The 22,417-nt window shown below is 51.0% G+C and overlaps 1 protein-coding gene across 1 annotated transcript in view; it reads right to left on the minus strand.

Moving 5' to 3' along the window:
- Nucleotides 1–16,555: 16,555 nt before the first annotated feature.
- Nucleotides 16,556–22,417, minus strand: part of SDK2 (sidekick cell adhesion molecule 2) — a 271,566-nt gene continuing 265,704 nt past the window's right edge. The window contains exon 45 of the mRNA XM_066235214.1: nt 16,556–20,593. Coding sequence (XP_066091311.1) covers nt 20,240–20,593 — 354 coding nt within the window. The 3' untranslated portion in view covers nt 16,556–20,239. The remainder of the gene's footprint in view (nt 20,594–22,417) is intronic.

Below are 22,417 nucleotides of genomic sequence, written 5' to 3' on the forward strand. Positions count from 1 at the left end.
CTTAAAAGCTTTAATTTCTACACTATAAAATGAGGCAGACGGGGGGGGGGGGGGGAGAGCACTCTTGTTTAGATCCTGCCATCAGCATTGCAGAGGAGAGGCAGCCAAGATGGCGAAGTGCTGAAGGAGAAGCCAGTTTGTGCAGAGAGAAGGAGATGGGGAACAGAGGTGAATAAGGCTGGTTAGGTAGAAACCTTTGATTCTAGGAATATTCGGATGAGTCAGTGGATTTGGGAGCCCTGAATAGAAAGGGAAGTGTTTCCCCACTGTGTGTGTTTTCTCGCCTGCTGGGTGCGAGCTAGGATTAAAGGTAATGGCCCACCAGTTCTTGGCTCCATTGTTTCATTACCGTCTGTCCAAATCAAATGCGAACCTGCATGTGCCAGGCGGCTGTGATGGTGCCATGGCTACTGGCTTTACAGTGACCTGAGGCTTGCCCACCCTGGGCCATTTACTTCCACCTTGCTGCGCAGAGGCTCTTTATGCCTTGGTTTCCTCTTCTTGGGGACCACCTAGAGCCCTTTCACAGGCAAGGCAGGAGCTTGTGAAAATCACCGGTCACCTAGCCTAGGGCTCTGGACAAGGCCTCCACCACTGTGGGGAAAATCCCCAGGCCCCAGGTCATGAACCCTGGGCTCTGGAGCAGCCAGTGCACCTGGAGAATAAACCAGCAGGTCACCTCATGGCTCCATGAAGGCAGGATCGTGTCCAGTTGGTGTCTGAATCCCCATGTGGGCTGGCAAATAGTATGTCACCTGGATGAATGAATGAGCAGAGTCCAGAGTGCCAAAGCCCTCCTTTCTTCCTCTTATAACCCTCGTCCCAAACTGAGCGCTGTTTGGTAACCTCCTCAACGAGCTCGCTACAGGGCCACCTGTGGGGTCACACCTCCTCCCAGGACGGCAGCTCCCACGCTCAGGGGGCTGGGCATGCGCTGTGTCTCAGCAGACCCCTGACTGGAGGGAGAGGTGCCTCTCAGCAGGCTGGGGACTCTCTGTGGGCGGGGGCTCGGCAGGGTTGAGTTAGGCCTAAGGGGGTGAAGTGAGGTGGGTCAAAGGGTGGCAGCAGCGCAGTGAGCCATGGAAGTTCCCAGAAATGAGTCCCGATGTGAGTCAGACACTGGGGTTGTGTGACCTTGGAGAATTTACTTGTCCCTTTGAGTCCCGTCTGTGAATCTGGACCCACGGGAGGTTAGAGGGGAGAGAAGGAACTAAAGCATGTGACCTTGCTTTGTGAACTATCAAGCCCAATGTCAGGGATCCTGGTCACTATTTTGTTATTGCTAAGTCACATTTGAGGTTTCTGGGTACCGTGGTGGTCACCTCCGTCTCTCTGCCGGGGAAAGGACAGGTGGCAGACCCCACCTAGGAGTCTTGTCTGTCATGTGCATTGTCATATTAACTCGCTGCCCTGACCACTGAGATGGGACATTTCCTGGAAGCTGGGAGATGATGCTCAACGTCTTGTTTATCCGGGAGGGAGAAAAGGACAGGCAAGGAAGATATAACCAGAGCTCCAGACTCCTCAGCAAAACAGTAAACTTCAGCTAAAGGCGGTGAGTCTCAGAAGCAGGAACCCTGGCAGGACTATTCTGTGGGTCCCCAGGTTTCTGAAGCACAGAGCTTCATCCACCAATGCCCCCATGACAAGTGGAAGAACCCAACCTCGCCCCTCAGCAGAAAGTCTCCTCCTGATGTTCCAAGGACCCAAAGATCAGGATTAGGAACCCAGGTCCCAGGGTTGGACATTCCTGGCCGTCACTGTGTGACAGTCACTGTGGGACTCAGTTTTCTCATCTGTAAATGGCGACCATGTGGGTACCCACCTCATGTAGTTGGTGTGAGGTTGTTAGATAATCAGAGGTCAGCAAGATGCTGGAGCCACATGGACGGCTCCCCGCATGGACAACAACCTGTCTCAAAATTAAGGGTCCAAGTTTGTTCCTGGGCATCCTCAAGCAGAGAGTGGGCCCATCCCCTTTAGTGTTTCCTAGAATTGAGCTAACAGGAAAAAAAATGAATCTCGTTATCTGCAAGAGGCAGTCCTGGCTTCTGATAAAGGAGCCTGGCTGTGGGGCTCACCAGAACTTTCTGTCAGTGTCTCTGGAGGGGCGGGGAGGGCCTCCTGGCCAGCCTGCCTCCTGGGCCTCCAGAGAAATGGTCAGAAAGGGGCCTAGTGGGGAGGAGAGAGGTTCTGTTTGTGCCTGGAAAAGGCTTTTCTTTCCCTGGGGAAACCGGCTTGGAGGCAGATGTGGCCCAAATAATAGCACAGAGAAGGCGAGGTCGCTGCTGTCTGTTAAGCATTTGCCAGTAGGTTCAGGATTCTGCATCTCACTCCCATTTTTCAGATTAAAAACCGGAGAGGCACCTGACCAGGCGGTGGCGCAGTGGATAGAGCGTTGGACTGGGATGTGGAAGGACCCAGGTTTGAGACTCCGAGGTCGCCAGCTTGAGTGCGGGCTCATCTGGCTTGAGCAAAAAAAAAGCTCACCAGCTTGGACCCAAGGTCGCTGGCTCTAGCAAGGGGTTACTCGGTCTGCTGAAGGCCCGCGGTCAAGGCACATATGAGAAAGCAATCAATGAACAACTAAGAAGTTGCAACACGCAACTAAAAACTAATGATTGATGCTTCTCATCTCTCTCCGTTCCTGTCTGTCTGTCCCTATCTATCTCTGCCTCTGTAAAACAAACAAACAAACAAAAAAAAAACAAAAAAAAAAACAAGGTTACATAGCTAAATCCAGATCCTAGACTGGAAAATTCTAAGCAGTCAGGCTCCAGAGCCCACCGTTCTAGTCCCAAAACCATGAGATGACAGGAAAGGAGACAGTTTCCAGTCGAAGCGCGGGCAATCTTGCTCCCGCACCAGGCCACAGTGGGCAAGGGAAGGTCGCTAGAGGGGACGGGCACCATGCTACTAAGCAGACAAACTCCTGTCTGCCTGGGAAGGTCCTATAGCTTTTCGGGCAGGACTGATGCACCTCGCTTCAAGGCAGTTCTTAGAAGGCCACAGTCATGTCCCTTTCTCTCTTTGTCACCCTGCCTCCCTCAGCTCACCTCCACACCAAAGACCCCAATTAAATTCCTTCCTGGAGCTCAATGCATGGCCCAGAGGTGAAGAGGATGATGACTGGAGCTGAAGGCATCACTCAGCATCCTCTCCATCCCAATGTGATGTGACACATCGCCCAGATGTTCCCAGTGCTTAAAGGAACAGTGGCCCCAAATCAGTGGGTTTTGTGCCTGTGCATTTTGTTAGGGGTGTTTCCATGACTCCCCAGCCCCTTTGCATTAAGCTCCCTCTCCCCCCAATCCCAGACCCTAGGGTTGAGTATCTGATGTTTGTGTACTTCTGTCTGACTCTGGGGTTTCCCTACAGTTTCCTAGCCCCCTGGGCACACCGAGAGAAGCTCTTCTGCAAGAAAGCATTCTGCAAGATATATCTTGCCCCCTGACTAAACCAATCAGCTCCCACATTTGAGCCAATGGGCTTGTGCCTTGAGCCAATGGCTGCAAAGAATGGAGAAGGGCCTGGCATCTCTGTGTCCCTGCTGATTGTGGAGAGAATGAGTAAAGGGTGTAGAAAAACGTGTTTCTGGGCTGGGTGGAATTGTCAAAACTCATCAGGGTGGCTACAGAGTTTATCTTCTCTTCTCTAGAGTGTTCAGTGTCCTAAGTGTTGTCTTGAGTGTGCATGCATGTGAGTGTGTGTGTGTGTGCGTGCGTGTGCCCTTCCTCTGCTCAGGCAAAGCCTTTGAGTCATAACAATAACTCATCCGGGCCTGATGTCAAGGCTGATTTACACTTCCCCGGCTTGATGGCTTGATGCCTCTAGACGCTAGCTTTCTCTTCTCCCCAAGCCCTCTGTCACCTCCCCAAGCCACTTGCTCTCCTGAAAGCAGTTGTGGTTGAAGGCAAAAGACACAGGTCAGCTAGCAACAAGGAGTCAGTTTCAGGCAGCGGACTGCCCTGGGCCCAGGCCCCAGGCCCCAGGTCCAGATCAGTGGAATTTCTGAGTAGCAAGTGAGGACTCAGCAGAGTGCATCCAGGGAGTCCTCCAGCAAATCAGAAGTTAATTACATGGAAATTTTTAGAAGAGAATGTTTTCCTTTCTTTTTGAACAAACAGTTGGGCTGATGGTATTGATCACCAAGGCCACTCACTTCACAGAACAGAAAATAAAATCCAGAGAGGTGAAGCGACTTGTCCGAGGTCACCCAGCTAGCCTACTTAGCAGAACCTGGGACAAAAAGTGAGTTCTTATAACCCTGGACCAGTACTTGTTCCACTACATGGGTGGTCTTCAAATGTTTATTTTGTAAGTAGGGGTATCCTTCCCTCCACCCCCATGTGAATTGTACAAGATATAAAACAAATCAAGGTGACCCCGCCGTGTTTGAAGCGGGGGAAGGTCTAAGATCCCTACCTGCTTTATCACTTTTAACCTAGTTCTTGGGGGCACTTCTGGGGCATCCTAAAGCTTGAGGAGGCTGTCCAGAAATCCTAATTCTGATCATAACAATAGTAAGCCCTCAGTACAGATCAGTTTCCATAAGATACCAGCACTCTTCCAAGGGTTTGACATGTATGAGCTCATCTGATCTCCAAAACGTCCTGTGAGTCCCAACACAGGTGGGGCTGCAGGACTCACAGGCTTCTTCCCAAAGCATCTTCCTCTATCTTTCCTGGTGAACAGCATCTCTCGACACCTGGGCTCTTAAAATGGGATCTTTGCTAGTTGAGGATGACCTCTTGTGCACACCCCATCTCCACCTGGATAACCCTGTCCCTGTCCCAGCTCATCTTCTTCCTCCAGCTTCCCACCATTTTTGTTTCACCATTGCCTCCCCCTATCCCGGAGGGTGGAGAAGCTATGGCTCCAGGCTGGGCAGCTTTATAGACCTGCAGAGCCCACAGGTAGCCTTGCTGGTCTTATCCAAATGCAAGCTGCTGGCCTGTGGGTTGGATGTAGCCTGAAGATATAGTCTGCTGGCACATATGACTGTTCCAGTTACCACTACTACAGAACTACAAAAGGCAGGAAGGGAGGGAGGGAGGGAGGGAAGGAGAAAAGAAGGATGGAAGGAAGGATGGATGGAAGGAAGGAAGGAAGGAAGGAAGGAAGGAAGGAAGGAAGGAAGGAAGGAAAAAACCTCCCCAAACAACTATTTTACTATACTTCTGGATTCTATAGGTCTCAGAAATTTAGATAGAGCACAGAAATAATGGCTTGTTTCTGCTTGATGATTTAAGGGGTTTTCAGCAGGGGAGTCTTAAAGCTAGGGGGTGGGGTGGGGTGGGTGGGACTCAATGGCTAGGGGCTGGAATCACTTGGATAACCTTCACTCACATGTCTGGTGGTTACTGCTAGCTGTCAGCTGGACACCTATGTATGGCTTCTTCACGTGGAATAGTTTAGACTTCCTCACAAGATGGCTGACAAGTACCAACCTCAAGTGTCCAAGAGAGCCAAGCGGAAACTATATGACCTTTTATGACTGCATCAGTTTCTTAGGGCTGCCATAACAAAGTACCATAGACTGCATGAATTAACAGAAGTTATTGTGTCCCAGTTCTGGAGGTTAGAAGTGCAAAATCAAGATGTTGGCAGGGCTGGTTCCTGATGAGGGCTCTGAGGGAGTCTTTGTCCATGCATCTGCCTTAGCTTTCCGTGGCACGCTCTTAATTCCCTGTCTTCACCTGGCCTTCTCCCTGGGTTTTCCTACCGTCTTTCCTCTGCGTATCTCTCTCTGTCCAAATTTCCCCTTGCTATAAGGATTAGAGCCCACCCAAATGATCTCATCTTAACTTGATCATCTGTAAAGACCCCATTTTTAGCTAAGGCCACATTCACAGGTACTGGGAGTTGGGACTTCATTATCTTTCATGGGAACACAATTTAGCCCATGACCATGATCTAGCCGTCTGCTGTGGCTCTTCTCGACCAGGTTAAAGGGGAGGGAATGTGGACTCCACCTTTGGGTGGGAGAAGTGTCAAAGTTACTTTATAAGAAGAGCACATGAGATGGGAGATACTGCTGTAACCATTGTTGGAAGACACAATCTGCCACAACAATGCTCTGGGTGTGTATAAAATAAACAAATAAACACATTTAGTTCTAATATCTAAGCATAAGGGGTGTTTCCATAAAATGCGGGGTTCTGGCTCTCGAAGAGTCAGAGAGCCTGGCAGTGGGCGCTCCCTCCTTGGGCAGCAGTCAGTGAGAGCTGCCCGTTCAGGAGGCTGCTGGGTCGACCACCTTCCTGTATCTCCCTCCTCTGGGATCCAGTGTCAGCTGCCATCTAGTCCAGGGGTCCCCAAACTACGGCCCGCGGGCCACATGCAGCCCCCTGAGGCCATTTATCTGGCCCCCGCCGCACTTTTGGAAGGGGCACCTCTTTCATAGGTGGTCAGTGGAGGAGCATAGTTCCCATTGAAATACTGGTCAGTTTGTTGATTTAAATTTACTTGTTTGTTATTTTAAATATTGTATTTCTTCCCGTTTGTTTGTTTGTTTTTTTTTTTCATTTTTCTGAAGCTGGAAACAGGGAGAGACAGTCAGACAGACTCCCGCATGCGCCCGACCGGGATCCACCCGGCACGCCCACCAGGGGCGATGCTCTGCCCACCAGGGGGCGATGCTCTGCCCATCCTGGGCGTCGCCATGTTGCGACCAGAGCCACTCTAGCGCCTGAGGCAGAGGCCACAGAGCCATCCCCAGCGCCCGGGCCATCTCTGCTCCAATGGAGCCTTGGCTGCGGGAGGGGAAGAGAGAGACAGAGAGGAAAGCGCGGTGGAGGGGTGGAGAAGCAAATGCGCGCTTCTCCTGTGTGCCCTGGCCGGGAATCGAACCCGGGTCCTCCGCACGCTAGGCCGACCCGTTTTGTTTTTTTACTTTAAAATAAGATATGTGCAGTGTGCATAGGGATTTGTTCATAGTTTTTTTTGTAGTCCGGCCCTCCAATGGTCTGAGGGACGGTGAACTGGCCCCCTGTGTAAAAAGTTTGGGGACCCCTGATCTAGTCACTGTGCATAGCTGTGATTTCCTTTACACTCACCTGCTTCTCTCCTGTGTGTCCTTGCCGCCTGTTCCCCGGGTCTGAGGGTGCCCACCTCTGTTCAGGCTGCACAGAGGGAGCTCCTGGGGCGAAACCTCAGGAACTCCCCAAGGTGAAGTCATGGTGTCATGACTGGAACAACTCCACCCCCATCCCAAGAGCCCACAGAAGGCAAGAGAAATGAGCGGCCTCTGATTCATGGCCCCAAAGTCTGCAGGACTGGTCTAGGCAGGAGGCTGCCGACAAGTACAGGCAGCTGGCTGGCTGCGGAGGGCAGGGTGAGGTGGGGTGGGGAGCTGAGACAGAAACTGCGAACAGATGTGGTCGGATTCACCAGCCCGCCCACCACCCCTGTCTGTCCCGCCCCCATGGATCTCCTTCCAACAAATGAGGGGGAGGGGGCTACCTCTGAGGTGGCTTCCCTGACTTCCCGCCATTTCCAACCATCTGAATCTTCTAGAACCTTCTCAGATCTTCCTCGCTACTGGCCAAATCCCTTTACAACACAAACCTCTAAAGTAAACAATGCCAGGACTGCCATATTTCCATGTCGTCCCAGGAGCCTTGAACAAGAGAGAGCAAGGATTTTTTCCTTAGATGAAACAGGGGAACAGACAGGCCAGGACCAGGAGTCAGGAAAGGGTTCTAGGTCCCCGGCTCCTACAGGAGCACAGCAGCTCCCTTCACCCTGAGGAGTGGTGAGCTTTCTTCAAGCTGGGAAGCATGGTGTTCTGGTTGGTCCCAGGCATTGGGGATGTCACTGGGGCCTCTGGCCCCGTCACCACCAGCAGGTTACTTTGGCCTCTCTTTGCGTTCATTATTGCCTGTGAAAGAGTGAGTGAGTTCATATATGCAAAATGCTTAGGAAGGTGGCTGAGTGTGAGCTATTGTTCACATGTACAGGTGTCCTTGATGGTGTGTGGGTTTTCTCCCTCCGGTGTTGTTGTGCCGCGGGGCCCTAAGAGATGTTGGGGAACGTGGAGCCTTACTTTATGAGAGAAGCCTGCTCAGCCTCCTCCGTACCAGGCACAGGGCCAGGGCCAGAACTCAGGCAGGTCCTGCCTCCTCCCACACGCGGGCCGCCTGCACTCCCTGTGCTCCCAGGTGCGCTCCCGACCCCCTGCGCTCACCCAGAGACAGCCACAGAGGGAGAGAGGCTGCCGGAGTTCCGGTCACCTGCATCTGGGATGAACACTGTGCAGGCTGGTGGTGGGGGAGGGTTTTCTCTGACCTTGGGGGAGGGCTGTTGTTTGACTCCTAGTGTGAGGTGAAAACAATTTAAGAAGGGGGTAGGTTGGGGGGATAGGAAAACAAGCGATTCCATAATTGCCGATTTAATTCAAGGCTGGCTGGCACTTTTCTACAAAAGTCGTAGCTTGCTCAGGGAAAGGTGGAGGGGCGGCTCAAGGTCCGGGAGGGGACCGGTCCTGGGGCCCTGCCAGCCTCTGCCAGTCTATCGAAGCTAAACTCCCAGAGATAAACGGTGCATAGTGGAGCTCCAGGCAGACCTCGTCGCTCTTCCCCCAGGGCTGCTATAACTAATTACTGTGCACACGGTGGCTGAAACCAACACAGAGTTATTCTCGCACAGTTCTGGAGGCTAGAAGTCCAAAATCAAGGTGTTGGCAGGCCATGTTCTCTCAAAGGCTCTAGGGGAGGATCCTGATTTGTTCCAGCTTCTGGCTTGTGGCTGCATCACTCCAATCTCTGTCTCCAGCTTCACATGGTCTTCTTCCCTGTGTGTCTCTGTGTCCTCTCCTCTTCTAATAAGGACACCAGTCATTGGATATAGCGCCCACCCTCATCTAGTAGTATGACTTTATATTAACTAATTCCATCTGCAAAGAACCTACTTCTAAATAAGATCCCGTTCTAAGATTCCAGATGGACGGACGTGAATTTGGGGGGGGGATACTATTCAACCTACTATAGTACCCTTGTGTACCTTATCTAGAAGTCACACCAGAACCCCATAAGAGGTTCCAGCAGGAATCGAACCGGAAGCCACTCTAGACCATGGGTCAGCAAACTCTGCTAGTTTTGGGTGGCTCATGCACTAAGAATAATTTTTTTTTTATAATTCTTTTTTTTTCTTTTACAGAGACAGAGAGAGAATCAGAGAGAGGGATAGATAGGAACAGACAGACAGGAACGGAGAGAGATGAGAAGCATCAACCATCAGTTTTTCATTGCGACACCTTAGTTCATTGATTGCTTTCTCATATGTGCCTTGACCATGGGCCTTCAGCAGACTGAGTAACCCCTTGCTCTAGCCAGAGACCTTGAGTCCAAGCTGGTGAGCTTTTTGCTCAAGCCAGATGAGCCCGCACTTAAGCTGGCGACCTCGGGGTCTCGAACCTGGTTTCTCCGCATCCCAGTCTGATGCTCTATCCACTGCGCCACCGCCTGGTCAGGCACGCTAAGAATAATTTTTACATTTTAAAATGATTTGGGGCAGGGGAAACAAAACAAGAATAAAAAAATAACGTAAAATAATTGAGAAAGAAAAAAACAGAATAATATTTTGTCACAGGTGAAAATTATATAAAATTCGAAGTTCAGTGCCAGGCAGTAACTGACTGAGCATCGTCCGGAAAATGACAAGGTTATGAGTATGACCCCCGGTCAGGGCACAGAGGGGAAGCAGCCAATGAATACGCAACTAAGTGGAACAATAAATTAATGTTTCTCTCTTTGTCTGTCTTTCTCTCTCTGCCTCTCTAAAAATCAATAAATTAAAAATAATTTAATGTCAGTGTCCATAAATAAAACTTGATGGGGGCACAGCCATGTACATTCCTGTATGTATCATCGTGGGTGGCTTCCTCGCTAAGACTGTGGCCCTAAAAGCCTGAATTATTTACTATCTGGCCCTTGGTGGAGAACGGAAGCCCAATCAAGTGGATATCATTGTCCTGAAACAATGTTTCCTGTCTGGCCTGCCTTGGCCCTGGGGGAGGCCCCGTCCCCTCCTCCAGGGGGAGCAGTGTCTGAACCCTGGGTGCAGGCTGCCGGCCAGGCCTGCGGGCCAATCCTGGAAGAGGCGGATTTAATGGCGGCTGCACCAGGAGTGCCCTGGGCCCCGACTTCTGAAGGGCCCACAAAACCCTAACTTTACATTTTTTTATAATGATACCAAGTTTGGTTTCATATGTGCAATTTTAACATTAATAGTACATAATATTTTTTATTTATTTAAAAATATGGTCAACATGTATTTTTATTTTCCCTGTCTCTCTTTTTTAATGGGCCCAATATTTTCTTCTGCGCCCCGGGGCCTCAACCGACCTTAATCCGCCTCCGGCTCTGACACTTACCTGGCGGTCCCTTCCCCCTTCGGCTCTTCTGCCAGGTGTCCTTATCTGTTCCAGGGGGAAGAGGTGACATTCTTGCACTGTGGGCCTGCTGTGGGTATTGCCTAAACCAAGACAGTAGCCTTGAGCCTTGAGCAGGTCAGCTGTTTTCATTGTTGGCCTGCAGCTCCAGCTGATGCTGGAGGTCAAAGACCTTTGGAGTCCTCTCCTACACCAGAGACTCCCACCTGTTCTGGTGAAAGTTCCCAGCAAGCCTCTCTGTGTTTAATTCCATTCTTGATCAATGCTGAGAAAAGAGAGCCACCTTTCTTGGGTGTAGGAGTGGAACTTCCCATAGAGAAAACAACATCAGAAGGCACAGGTGAGCACTGCTGGCACCCTGCGATCCTCCTGTCCATGCCCACCTGGCTCTGTGCCCCTGGCAGAGGCCGGCCTGTATGGACCTGATTCCAGTGCCCTCTGACTTCCCGCTGAGCTTGGACCCCCAGGAGCCCAGGCTGGAGACAGGAGGACGGAAGGAGAGCCAGCTCCAGGTGGGGAGGTGGTGACTCCCCAACTCCCCACCTGTGTTCCCACCCAGCCTTTCCTGTCCGCAGGTTCCAGCGACTTCCCTTCCGTTTGCCATGTCTGGCCTCCGTGGCGATGGCACCCAGCTGTTTCTGTCCCTGACCCGAGCGTGCTCCTTGTGTGGAGCTCTCCTTAAATGATCCTAATTCAACTGTACAGTTGATTCTAGCATGACTGATACACTCTGAAAGGTCAGTTTCACTCCCCTCAAGAATCACAAATTTCGAAGATGTGGAAGCTTTCTTTTGTGACATTTCCAGCTAGGAAGAGTCCTGGGGCAGGCAGAGCCCGACTCAGTTAGGACAGAAAGTCGGGACTCATTAAGCCAGAATTGTGCCCAGAGCCAGAAGCTCTCGGATGGTGCCAGTGTGGTTTCATCCACAAACACCAGGGATAATTCCTCACATGTGTAGAGCGTTGTATGGCTGACAAATTATGTTCACATGTAATAGCCCTGCTAGTACCCTAATGCTTTTCGGTGAGGAACACAGACAGGGCCGTTTAGAGCAGGCGTCCTAAGGCCATTTATCCGGGCCCCTGCTGCACTTCTGGAAGGGGCACTTCTTTCATTGGTGGTCAGTGAGAGGAGCACTGTATGTGGCAGCCCTCCAGCGGTCTGAGGGACAATGAACTGGACCCCTGTGTAGAGCATCCCCATTTCCTAGAAGACAAGACCGAGGTTCTGGAAGTTCTGCACAAACCTCCACCTCTTGGTGTAGAGTTAGGGTTTGAGCCAGGAGGCCAATTTAGCAAACAAAAATAGAGGCTGCCTGGTTGCATTTGAATTTCAGATAAACGACAAGTAATGTTTTAGGAAAAACATGTCCCATGCAAAAAGTTGATTTGTACTCTATCTAGCAACCCTAATTCGAACTCAAGTTTCCAAGTCCTGATTTCTGCTATATCAGTTGTGCTAACCAATAAGGTTCCCGAGGACAGCCCAGCACCAGTGTGGCTTTCCCCCAAGTTTCTACCAGATGTCACAGACAGTCCGTAGTTCTTGGGGACTGGGGGTGGAGGTGGGGGAGGGGACTGTAGCAGGAAGAGGAGGGTGTTTCTTGTTCTCTTAGGCAACTCTGTTAACAAATCCCCTCCATCAGAAGAGTCTAGGCAGGGCGGTGTCCTCTGGACAGTAGTGTCCCGGAGCCCTCTGTAGGAAGAACTGGGCTAAGGACAGCACAGACCCTCCAGTGCCAGGACATAGGGTCTGAGAACACAATAAGAGGGCTGAGCTTCCCTCGAAGTTGGGGCCGCAGTGTCCCACCCTGGCTGGGCTAGAAGACACCCAGCTTGCCCTTCCCCCATCCGAAATCGCAGCTGTGTCCCTGTGTCCAGGAGATGGGCCCTTTGGTTCTTCCAGACCTTCAACAAGGTAGTCCTGGGCCATCAGTAGGGGGACCATGTTTTTAATGTCTTGACCAAAGCGAACGGAAGCATTACTGTATTAATAATTACATCAGGACAATAGGTAGAGAGCAGGTCTTATGGAAACACTGTTCATTGGCTACTTTATCCGGGCCCCACGAGGAGCTGCCAAGCACATTCCGAACCCTTCGAGGCCACACTGCTGTAGGCAGTTGGGGCAGAAGGTGGGGTGCAACCATCCCAGCCCCCCACCACCCTGTAACCCCATCTACCTGAGCTGCATGGTCAGTCAAGTCAGTAATACACTGCTTACAAAAAGTAGGGGATATTTCAAAATAAATATGAAGCGATCAAACATCCCCTACTTTTTGTGAGCAGTGTAGATTGGGCCGGTATCTCCAGGGTAGAGTCCAGGGCGTCATGGCCAAGGGTGTCTAGCATGCAGATCCTCCGAAACAATGGGTGCTGCTCTGTGGGCTCTGATCCGCTGTGGCCACTGAGGTGGTGACGGCTAAGTACTATGGTAGCGATAAACCCCATCCACAGGGCTCGGTTGACTTGGACAGTCAATGTTGGGAGGAAAATGAACCAAACATACTTAGTTATTTCCATTTTCATCCCCATGGTACTGCTTAGCTTCTGAGCGATTGGCCCAAACAGTCCCCAGAGGGGAAGTGGTAAGGTCTGGATTTCCTTGGCACCTCTGGGCGCCAGCCTTCTAGAAGGGTGGTTGCAATGTGCGCCGTGCCGGGAGCCTGGGCCGGGGGCGGGGGCAGCTCACCTCAAGTCCGACGAGCCCGTTGACCTAGCCACCCTGGCGCTGACCACTCAGGCACACCCAAGGCTCCTCTCCCTCACCTTCTCACACTGCACAGAGACAGGGCTTCCTCCGAGAACACCAGCACCTGCTGCCCCAGGATCCCCTCCTTGCCGGAAGCCAGGGTGTCAACGAGAAAAATAGTAGTTGTGTTCTCCATCTGTTAACTCCAGCCAAGCCTCATTGCCAAAGTGCTTCGCCATCAAGATCGGGAAACAGAACAAAGCAACACAACACAACACAACACAAAACAAGGTAGCTCTCTGATGGTTCTGGACTGTGTGCAGGACAGAGAAACTGGGCTAGACATTGGAGTCGGGGGAGAGCCCCTCCGGAGTTCACTGCTGTCTGAGAAGCTACTTCCCTATACTTCATGCCATGAGTCTAATGGTGAAAAAGGCAGGAATTTTACCCATTCCACAGATGAGGCAGTGGGGGCTGACAGAGGTTGAACTCAAGTTCAAGCTGGAATCTGTGGGAACCCATGTCTCCCAACCCCATGCACTTTTAGGTTAGCTTCACCAACCTACAGTGCGTTTCCCATTTAGCAACTCGGGGAGCTGTAAGAAAAGAAACTCCACTGAGTTCTAGAAGCCTCCTTGATGTTTTCCAGGCGAAGTTACTTTTTTTTTTTTTTAAAGATTTTATTTATTCATTTTAGAGAGAAGAGAGGGAAATAAGGGGGGAATGAGCAGAAAGCATCACTTCCCATATGTGCCTTGACTGGGCAAGCCCAGGGTTTCGAGCAGGTGACCTCAGAGTTCCAGGTCGAGGCTTTATCCACTGCGCCACCACAGGTCAGGCAAGTTACCTTTTCTCAGTGGAAGGGAGCAGTGTTTGTAACGCAAACCAGTGCATGACGTCAGGCCATGCCTCCTTGGCTTTGGAAAGCTTGTCCCTTCTCTTCCCCTTCCATCTTAGCAGGTTTACCGTTCTTTCTCTCTTTTTTGGGGGGTGGGGGTGCAGGCATGGTCTCTCCTTGCGCTGCCCGTACCCCGCTGGTGTATTTGGCTGGTAATGAAGCTGGAGACAGCCAAAGTCCATGCCCACTGGCCACGGTCGGGGGTGGGGGCAGTCTGGGATTAGAAATGACTGAGGAGGTAGATTGGAATTAAGGACTACTACTATGAGACTTCGCCTAAGTCTGAAACAAACGTGCTCTGATTACAGAAAGACATGGTTTTGGTGGTCAAAGCCCTTGCTTTCCAACCTAGTGATTTCATCGGATCTCTCCATCCGTCTGATTGGTTGTAGAGTACTCACAATTTGTAAATGACCATTCTAGAACCAGAAGCCACCTTCAGACTCCAGTTCTGGAAAGTCTTCCATGCTACCATCCTTTAACGGTTAAACCAACATCCTCAGACCGGAGTGGAGTCGCATCTAATGTGGGGGGGGGGTTGGGGTCCCAATTACGGGCAGTTCAAGTCACCCTCGAAAATCCCTTTATCACCTTGAAATCACTCATAAAGTGCAGAATGCATGGTGTGTAGTATAATCTATGTAAGAGAAGCTTTCTTCTTTGACCTCCACTTAATCAACAAGCCAAATTAAATGATTCCCTAGACTCATCTGCAAACCATGAAGATGAATATAGTCAAGTCAAGTCTAACGCCCTGCCAAATCTGCTGCCGCCGAATCAGGCTCGATATTTTAGTCAATTATCATTGCTCTCAAACATGTTACGTGGCTGTGCATTTTATAGTAACTGCATAATTTAATTAAATATGATGTAAGTGGCTAAAATTAGAGTGGAAAAGGAGAATTATGATTTCTTTGAGAATTATAATGAGTGCTTTGGAAAAGAAAGAAGTTGAAAGAAAGTGGGTTTTGAATTAGAAATGGACAAGAGCTGTAAAATTTGGGGGCTCAGGTAATAAATCTCCACTCTTGGATCAACCCATGTTTTCTGGTAAATCTGGGTGCTCCATATTCCCAGCTGTCTGCCCAGTTTGGGGGCTGCAGCTTGCCCTGTGACCTCACTTCTCTGGTGGGTCTGAGAAGAGTTGGCTGGTTTTTCAACGCATTCGGCTCCTTTGCTGTTAGGACGGAGTGGCAATGTGTGAGCTCCTTCTGTGTGGACCTGGAAACTGCTGTCTTCAATTTATAATTTCTATAAATTTTTTCCTTTAAGGAGATGAAACTGGAAATCACTATGTGGTTTACGTAAGAAAGATAATAAAAACGATTTCATATATTGAGCCCATTCTCTCTCTTTCTCTCTCTCTCTCTCTCTCTCTCACACACACACACACACACACAGGATGACGATGCTATGGCTCAACATTAACAGATTGGCTAATGAATTCACATGTGTGAGTTTTCAGTAAAACTGTGCATATATATATATATATATTTGAAATTTCCTGCTTTATGTTTTTATTATACAGAGAAGTCTCTAGGAATGACGTCTGATGTACGTCATACAATAACACAGACTCACAAAATGTCTACTCAATGAATGGCATTACATTTACTATTAAAATCATTCTTCCTTCACTTTTTAATTTGAATCTGACTTAACTTATGTGAGATAAATATAGTATAATGTAACAACACTGTACTCGTAAATTCAGTGATTCAAGCCTGAACTCTTAAACCTGGGTGGGTTGGCACCTCCAAATCCACAACGGTGCTCAGCTTACTGCCACAAGTTCCCCAGGCCCTGGGGTGCTGGCTTTGTAGAAATTAAAATGAAAACGGACAAGGAACCTGACTGAACATATCAGAGAGGCAGACTGCTTTAGTCCAGATCCTGGCTTTTTCAATTCTCCAGGTCAAGCCATTTAAATTCTCCCTGATCCAGTGTAACCTCTTACGGCAGTGGTAGGCAAACTCGTTAGTCAACAGAGCCAAATATCAACAGTACAACGATTAAAATTTCTTTTGAGAGCCAAATTTTTTAAACTTAAACTATATAGGTAGGTACATTGCTTATCGAGGTAGCGCCCACATGTGGTATTTTGTGGAAGAGCCAAAGAGCCGCATATGGCTCGCGACCCACAGTTTGCCAACCAAGGTCCTAGGGGACTGTCACCAGGATTTTGTGAGTTAATCCACATGAAGTCATTGGAACTGTGCTTGGTGCAGGGTAAATGGCCATGCAAGGGTTAGTTATTGCTGTTATTAATCGTTACCACTTTTTGCCTCTAATCTAGCATCATCTGAGAGGCTCTTATCCTAAAGGTGTAAAATAAATAAAACAGTACATTTAGAGGTACAGAGGCCCACTCCCCTGTGAATTAAGAAAGCAAGTTGGACCCTTGACTCTTTCTTCAAAAGCACAGCATGGCCAGAATTGGGTTTTGGGGAGTAGATTGCTTGAGCATAATGCGGGGGTAGGTGTCCCCACTTACCTTCCAGGGAGGAGAAAAATAAATGTTGCTTCAGAACTCCAAAAAAAAAGTTTATTTATAAAATACTGACAAGTCTGACAGGACATAGGACTTCTCATGGTATATATTTCAAATCAACTCCTTACCTTTCATTTAAAAAATAAACCTAACGCGCTATATGACATATATATATATTTTTTTTTTCTTACACATAGACACCTGCCATAATGAATATTCACCCAATAATTTTCATTATATCTTTTAAATCAAAAAATAAAGATTTGTGTTGGTTCTTGTTTTTGGAGTCCGTATGTGTAAAGAAAGGTAACACATTTAAACGCTTTTGGTTATTCTTACGGAAACAAGTGGAAGGGGATAGTTCCAAGAGGGCACCTGTGCTCAGGGGGGTGGTCCGGGTTGCGCTGGGCAGGACCACACAGAGGCACTAGGGAGCCAGCCAGCGGCTGCTGCTCAGATGGCACCCTCTCCCCCATGGCCCTCCCCCAGAGTGGGCACCTTCCCATGTGTCCGGTGGAAAGGTGAGGGAAGCCCCTGCCCAGGGTGGGCTATGGGGCAGCTCTGGCACCTTTAGAAGCACTGCCCAGGGAGGTGTGGGCAGAGACAGAGGCCTGAGGCAGCGTGCGCTGGGCAGGGCAGCTGGGAGCATCGTGTTTCCTCTGGATCTGGGCAGTGTCAGGTGGGGGACGGGACAGGCAGCCTGGGTGTGCAGGCTCCCTGGAGGCCTGGGAGGACTCAAAGCAGCTTTTTGGTTTGTCCTGGCAGTCTGGGTGCAGCACTGTGAACACCAGAGGCATGGCAGGGGGGGAAGGGCAGCCCTAGTGTGCCACACGTGGGCTGCTGGGTGCAACACCAGGTATCTGAGGCCACAGCCAGGCCAAGCCGAAGATGCCAGGTGGCTGGTATCCCAGTGTGAACCTGCCTCAGGTGGAGTCCCACAGACAGAGGCCCTGGCAACCACAGGTCAGGGAGGCTCCGTTCCCCATGCACAGTGCCGGCTCCTACGCAGCCAGGTGTCTGGAGGGGAAGGCGGGGGAGTGGGAGGGATGGTGGGGGGAGTTAGGAGCCTCCACTGCCCCAGCAGATATGTAAACAAGGGCAAAGAGATGTCCCATCAGGAACCTAGGGTTCCGAAGCTGGAGTCCTGGGCTTCCAGGTTCGGCTGGGGCAGTGGAGGCCACATTGCAGACAGGTGGGTCGGGGTGAAGGATGGGCTTTCACCTTGGGCCCAGCCTGCTGTCATAGGCTCGTCTAAGAGCCTTGCCTTGCACAGCGTCCTTGTCCTCAGACCTAGCGGGCCCCGTGTGGCAGTGACTCAGGCTTACTGTGCCTCATAGCGGAGACAACGTTAAGCCATCAGTTGGTTGTCCGAGCCTATGTGTTAACACACACGCGATGTGTGTTCTTTGCATGTGTGTCAGCCTGGGTGTGAACAAGCATGTGGAGGTGGAGGGGGGTGAACGTAGTGCACAGGCCACTCATGAAAGGCAAAGGACAGCTGGCCTCATGTGCAGTACACACATCCACACAGTGTCTACTCGTCCCTGCTTCCGCTCCCAAAAACCCCTCACTGGGCTGGGCTAGCTTAATTCCCTAATGCAAACTGAGAACTTCCTTAAATGGTTAAACACACAGCAGATAGGGAAGAAGAAGCAGCTGTTGAGAGAGAGAGAGAGAGAGAGGGAGGGATGAGCACAAAGGCGAGAAACCAGTGGCGGGCAGCTGCAGATGTGCTGCTATGGAGACCCCAGATGTGTATGGAAGCAGGACCTCAGGCTATGTCCTCCTTAGGGGGAAAGACTGTGCTTCCCTTCCCGGACCCCCCCCCCCCCAGAACTGGGTCAGCCTCTCTGCTGTGTTCTGACTTCTCCCGCACACATGTCCCAGGGGTCCCAAAGTGTGGGAGGAGCCTAGGGCTGGCTGGGCCTTTCCTCAGGCCCCTGACCTTGCTTGGGGCCAGTGGAGAGGGGCATAAGGCACTCTCTTCCCTTGGCTTGCTTCCCAAACCCTCCACTCAGGCCTCCCCTAACTATTCTCTCCACCCCCTCAGATAGGTGGCTGTCTTTCCCTGGCCAGACAGTGCCTGTGCCCAGCACCCCAGAGAGCCCTGCTCACTAAGGTGCCCATGCTGACCTGAACGTGCTGGCCTGGCCATCTTCTTTCCAGAGGCAGGTGTCCATCCCCAACTGTAGGGGCACCAGGGGCCCAGGGACTTAGATAGGTTCCACCTTTGACCCCTGTATCCGGAAGTCTGGAGCCGATGGGAACATTCAGGCCATGAGAGTGGCTTTTTAAAGAACATTCCTTGGAAAGCGGATGGTGTGTATGTAAAAGCTTTGCCTCCCATCAGCTATTCTTGTCCCTTGGTCCCATCTGACCTGCTCCTCCCAGCCTGCCTGGAGATGCATCTGTCCAGTGTGGACCAGCCCTTCCTCACAGCAGGCCTTGGCTAGGCTGCGAGCTCAGAAGACATTCCTGGGAGGCTGGGATGCTCTTTGTGGTGCTGAGCAGACCGGGCAAACCCTGGCTGCTGGATCATGGACTCGACCACCCCTCAGGGCTCCCGAGCCCTTGTGCTCAGGAGTGGGGGGGGGGTTTCAGACACGAAGAGCTATGGGTTGAAAGTGAGAGGAGCACAGATCTAAAAGCTGTTTGGCTGGAAGAACTCACAGGGATTTCTCTTGGAGAGGATCCCCGGCCCTTTTTCCTTGCCAGTGCACAGGGGGTGCATGTGACAGGGGGAAGGTGTCTGTCCAGGGAGAGAGGTGTGTCTGCCCTGGCCATCCCTTGCTCCTACCTAGCTCCCCAGCCCCAGGCAAGCTGAATTTTCTTGTCCAAGTAGTTCCTTTCCCCCTCTTCCTTTAGGGTTGGGGCAGGCAGCACCGGAATCGAAAGAAGGAGAAAAGTCAAAGCAGCCTTCTTGCTTTCCTGACTCCCTGCGTCACGCCCGACCACCCCAGGGACGCCGGGTCCGTGACCCGGGTCTCGCTGAGCTCGTCTCTGCTCCTCTTGTGCTCAGGAAAGGGAATCCAAGTCAAGAGACCGCTGGACACTCCTGCACCCACAGGGACCCTTTTCCTTGGATTTGCAAGAACAAAAGTATGTCAGCAACAAGGAGCTAGCTAGGCAAATTCTCACCCAGTAGTTCTGTTTTCTAAAGAAACCAAATGTTTGATGGGGAAGTTGAACAAGGGAGGGAGACAGTGGAGGGTGAAGAGCAGGGAGTGAGGGTGGCAAGGACCATCAATCAATGCCTGCCAGGGACAGGGACCACGTTGGCAGTGGTTGGGTGGAGAGAGAGGTGAGCTTTGCACAGAGACGCCCATCCTGGTGGAGCATTGGCCAGCAATGAGCCCAATGCTCCAGCACATGCTGGGGGGGGGGCAGACTTCCAGAGGCTTCTCCCCTCAGTCAGGCCTGCCTTGCAGCTCTCTGGCCCTTAGCCTTTTCTCCCCCTCTCTCTCCAGGGGCCCAACCCATTCCTGTCCGCCCTAGCTGCTCCCCCTCCTCTGCCTTGTCCCCAAAGGAGCGGCCAACCCCACAGTTGTGAAGCTGACCAATTGCTGGCCACGCGTGCCGTCTCGTGGTCTTCTTCCTTTCACGCTGGCTCGGCTGGCCCTGGAATCTCTGGAAAAATAAACTCAGGGGGCGAACAGCTGACTTGGTTTCTTGGTGTGTTTGTTTTCCGGCAGGCAGGCGGTATGGGGAGGGGTGGAGGGGGAGTTTGGTGCCGGCTTTCTTGTGTTTCTTTTTCCTCTTCAGATGTCAAACAAATGATGAAAATCCTGCTATAGGAGCCCGGGAGCCTGGGGCGAGGCTGCTCGGGGGGCGGTAGAGGGTGCTCTGCTGACTCTGGGTGTTCGGGGGGTTCTGGGGCGTTGGAGTCCGACTGGCCTTGGGCCGGAACAGGCTGCCCTGCTGGAGGCTGCTGCTGTTGGCGATGGTGGCATGGTCCGGCTCCCCCGAGTCGCTCTCCGTGTAGCTGTAGGCCTGGGCCCTGGAGATCCCCTTCTGCTGCCGTCGCCAGGAGTTGTAGTATGTGGGGTCACTGATGTAGTGGTTGACAAAAGAGTGGGCCTTCTGGTGGTTCGGGTCGACCTCGTACTCACTGTCGCTTCCCTGGGGGGACAGAGAACCGGGGTGTCAGTGGCCCAGTGGGCACAGGTCAGTGTGTGCGCTCAGCACTGGGAATCACAGAGAGCTCTGGTTTGGATGTCCACTTGGCCTCTTCCCAGCCCTGGGCCTTGTGCCCCATGGCCCCCGCACGGCCCAGAGAGTATCATGCCCCCTTACACCTGCATTTGCTTCCTTCAGAGCAGATCATGGCTCAGAGCCTGTGGATTTTTTATGTGAACCAGAAGACCTGAATTCTAATCCTTCTAAACATTGAGGTAAAATTCACACAACTTAATGATTTTAAAGTGTCTGTTTTAGTGGTGTTATTACACGCACACTGTTGGGCAGCCATCACCTCTCTCTAATTCCAGAACATTTTCACCCCCACTCCCACCCTTCCCTAATAAAATGTGGTGCCCATTAAGCAGTCACTTCCCATTCTTTCCTCCCTGACTGTCTCTGGACCCCTGCCCTTGGCAACCACTAACCCACTTCCTGTTTCTATGGAGCTACCCATTCTGGCTATTTCAGACAAGTGGAACCATCCATATGGGACTTTTGTGTCTGGCTTCTTTCATTTGGCAGAATGTTTCTGAGGGTGAATTAATCATGCTTTTTTATTTTTGGTATTTCTGATGCTTTGACATCAGGGGCCTTGCTGACCCTGGATGGACTGTCCCTTGCAGAGTTGGTCAATTCTTAGACACAATTAGCAGATTTCAGACCCAGAGCCCAGAGCCCACCACCTCCTCTAATGGCCTGTCACACTATTCCCTGTCCTTAATCACTGCCAGGTTAGGTACCAGACAACAGGGGACAGCCCCTACCTCCAGAGTCCTGAATTCATTCAAATCGGCTTAATTCTGCTTCTCCTGCTTTGACTCTCCTGTGGGAACCCCAATAAAGACCTCTGCCCGGTTCCTCTAACTGCTCCCCTCTGCCTCCTGACTGACCCTGGTATTTCCCCGTGTGGCCCAGTGTGGCATAGTGTGTCCCTTCTTCTTGGGAACCGTAACAAATTATCTTCTCAGGGGGTAGTCATCTCCTGACCTGTCGGTCTCACCACACTAATAATAACAAAATCTACACTGCAAGGCAGAGGTTCATTCACGATGTACGAAGTTCCCATCTGGGTCCAACCCCTGACTTATTATTGCGTGGCTGGGGACGAAGCCAGGGCCAGATTTTAAGATCTGTAGAGGCTCCTAGCATTGCTCACCCAGATGTGATCCCAAAATAAAAGCAACACTCAATTATACAGTAAGTGTGAGGAAAAATATCGACTGTCACACAATGACTGCCCTGACGCTTTTTAAAAGAGACACAGAATATTAAATCATTCCTAACATGGTTGGTACTTTGGCGTCCTTGGCACGCACTCCATCTGCCTGTTGGAGTATCAGCCTGAGAGACAGAGGTCAATCTGGGCTGCAAAGTAAAACAGCATCGGGATCTGAACTGCGAAGCTAAAAATACCGTGCGCCTCCTCCCCCACTCCAAGCTCCCAGCAATGTTTTGAGAACTAAGAAGACAGCAGATGGGAACACCCTCAGAACACTGGAAAAAAGGCACTCTGGTTTTAGTGAACGTGAACGGTACATGCGTAATGAAACACAGCTCAGAAGATGGAGCTCAGGGCGTCTCCCCTCTGCCCAGTGAATATGTGCTTGAAGGCAGTAAGTGAATTTCATCACCCTAAATAAAACATACATTTGCCTGACCTGTGGTGGTGCAGTTTGATTACGTGTCGATCTGGAATGCTGAGGTTGCTGGTTCAAAACCCTGAACTTACCAGGTCAAGTCACACAAGAGAAGTGACTGCTACGA

Source organism: Saccopteryx bilineata, chromosome 6 (assembly GCF_036850765.1).
Source record: "Saccopteryx bilineata isolate mSacBil1 chromosome 6, mSacBil1_pri_phased_curated, whole genome shotgun sequence".
Lineage (NCBI taxonomy): Eukaryota > Metazoa > Chordata > Mammalia > Chiroptera > Emballonuridae > Saccopteryx > Saccopteryx bilineata.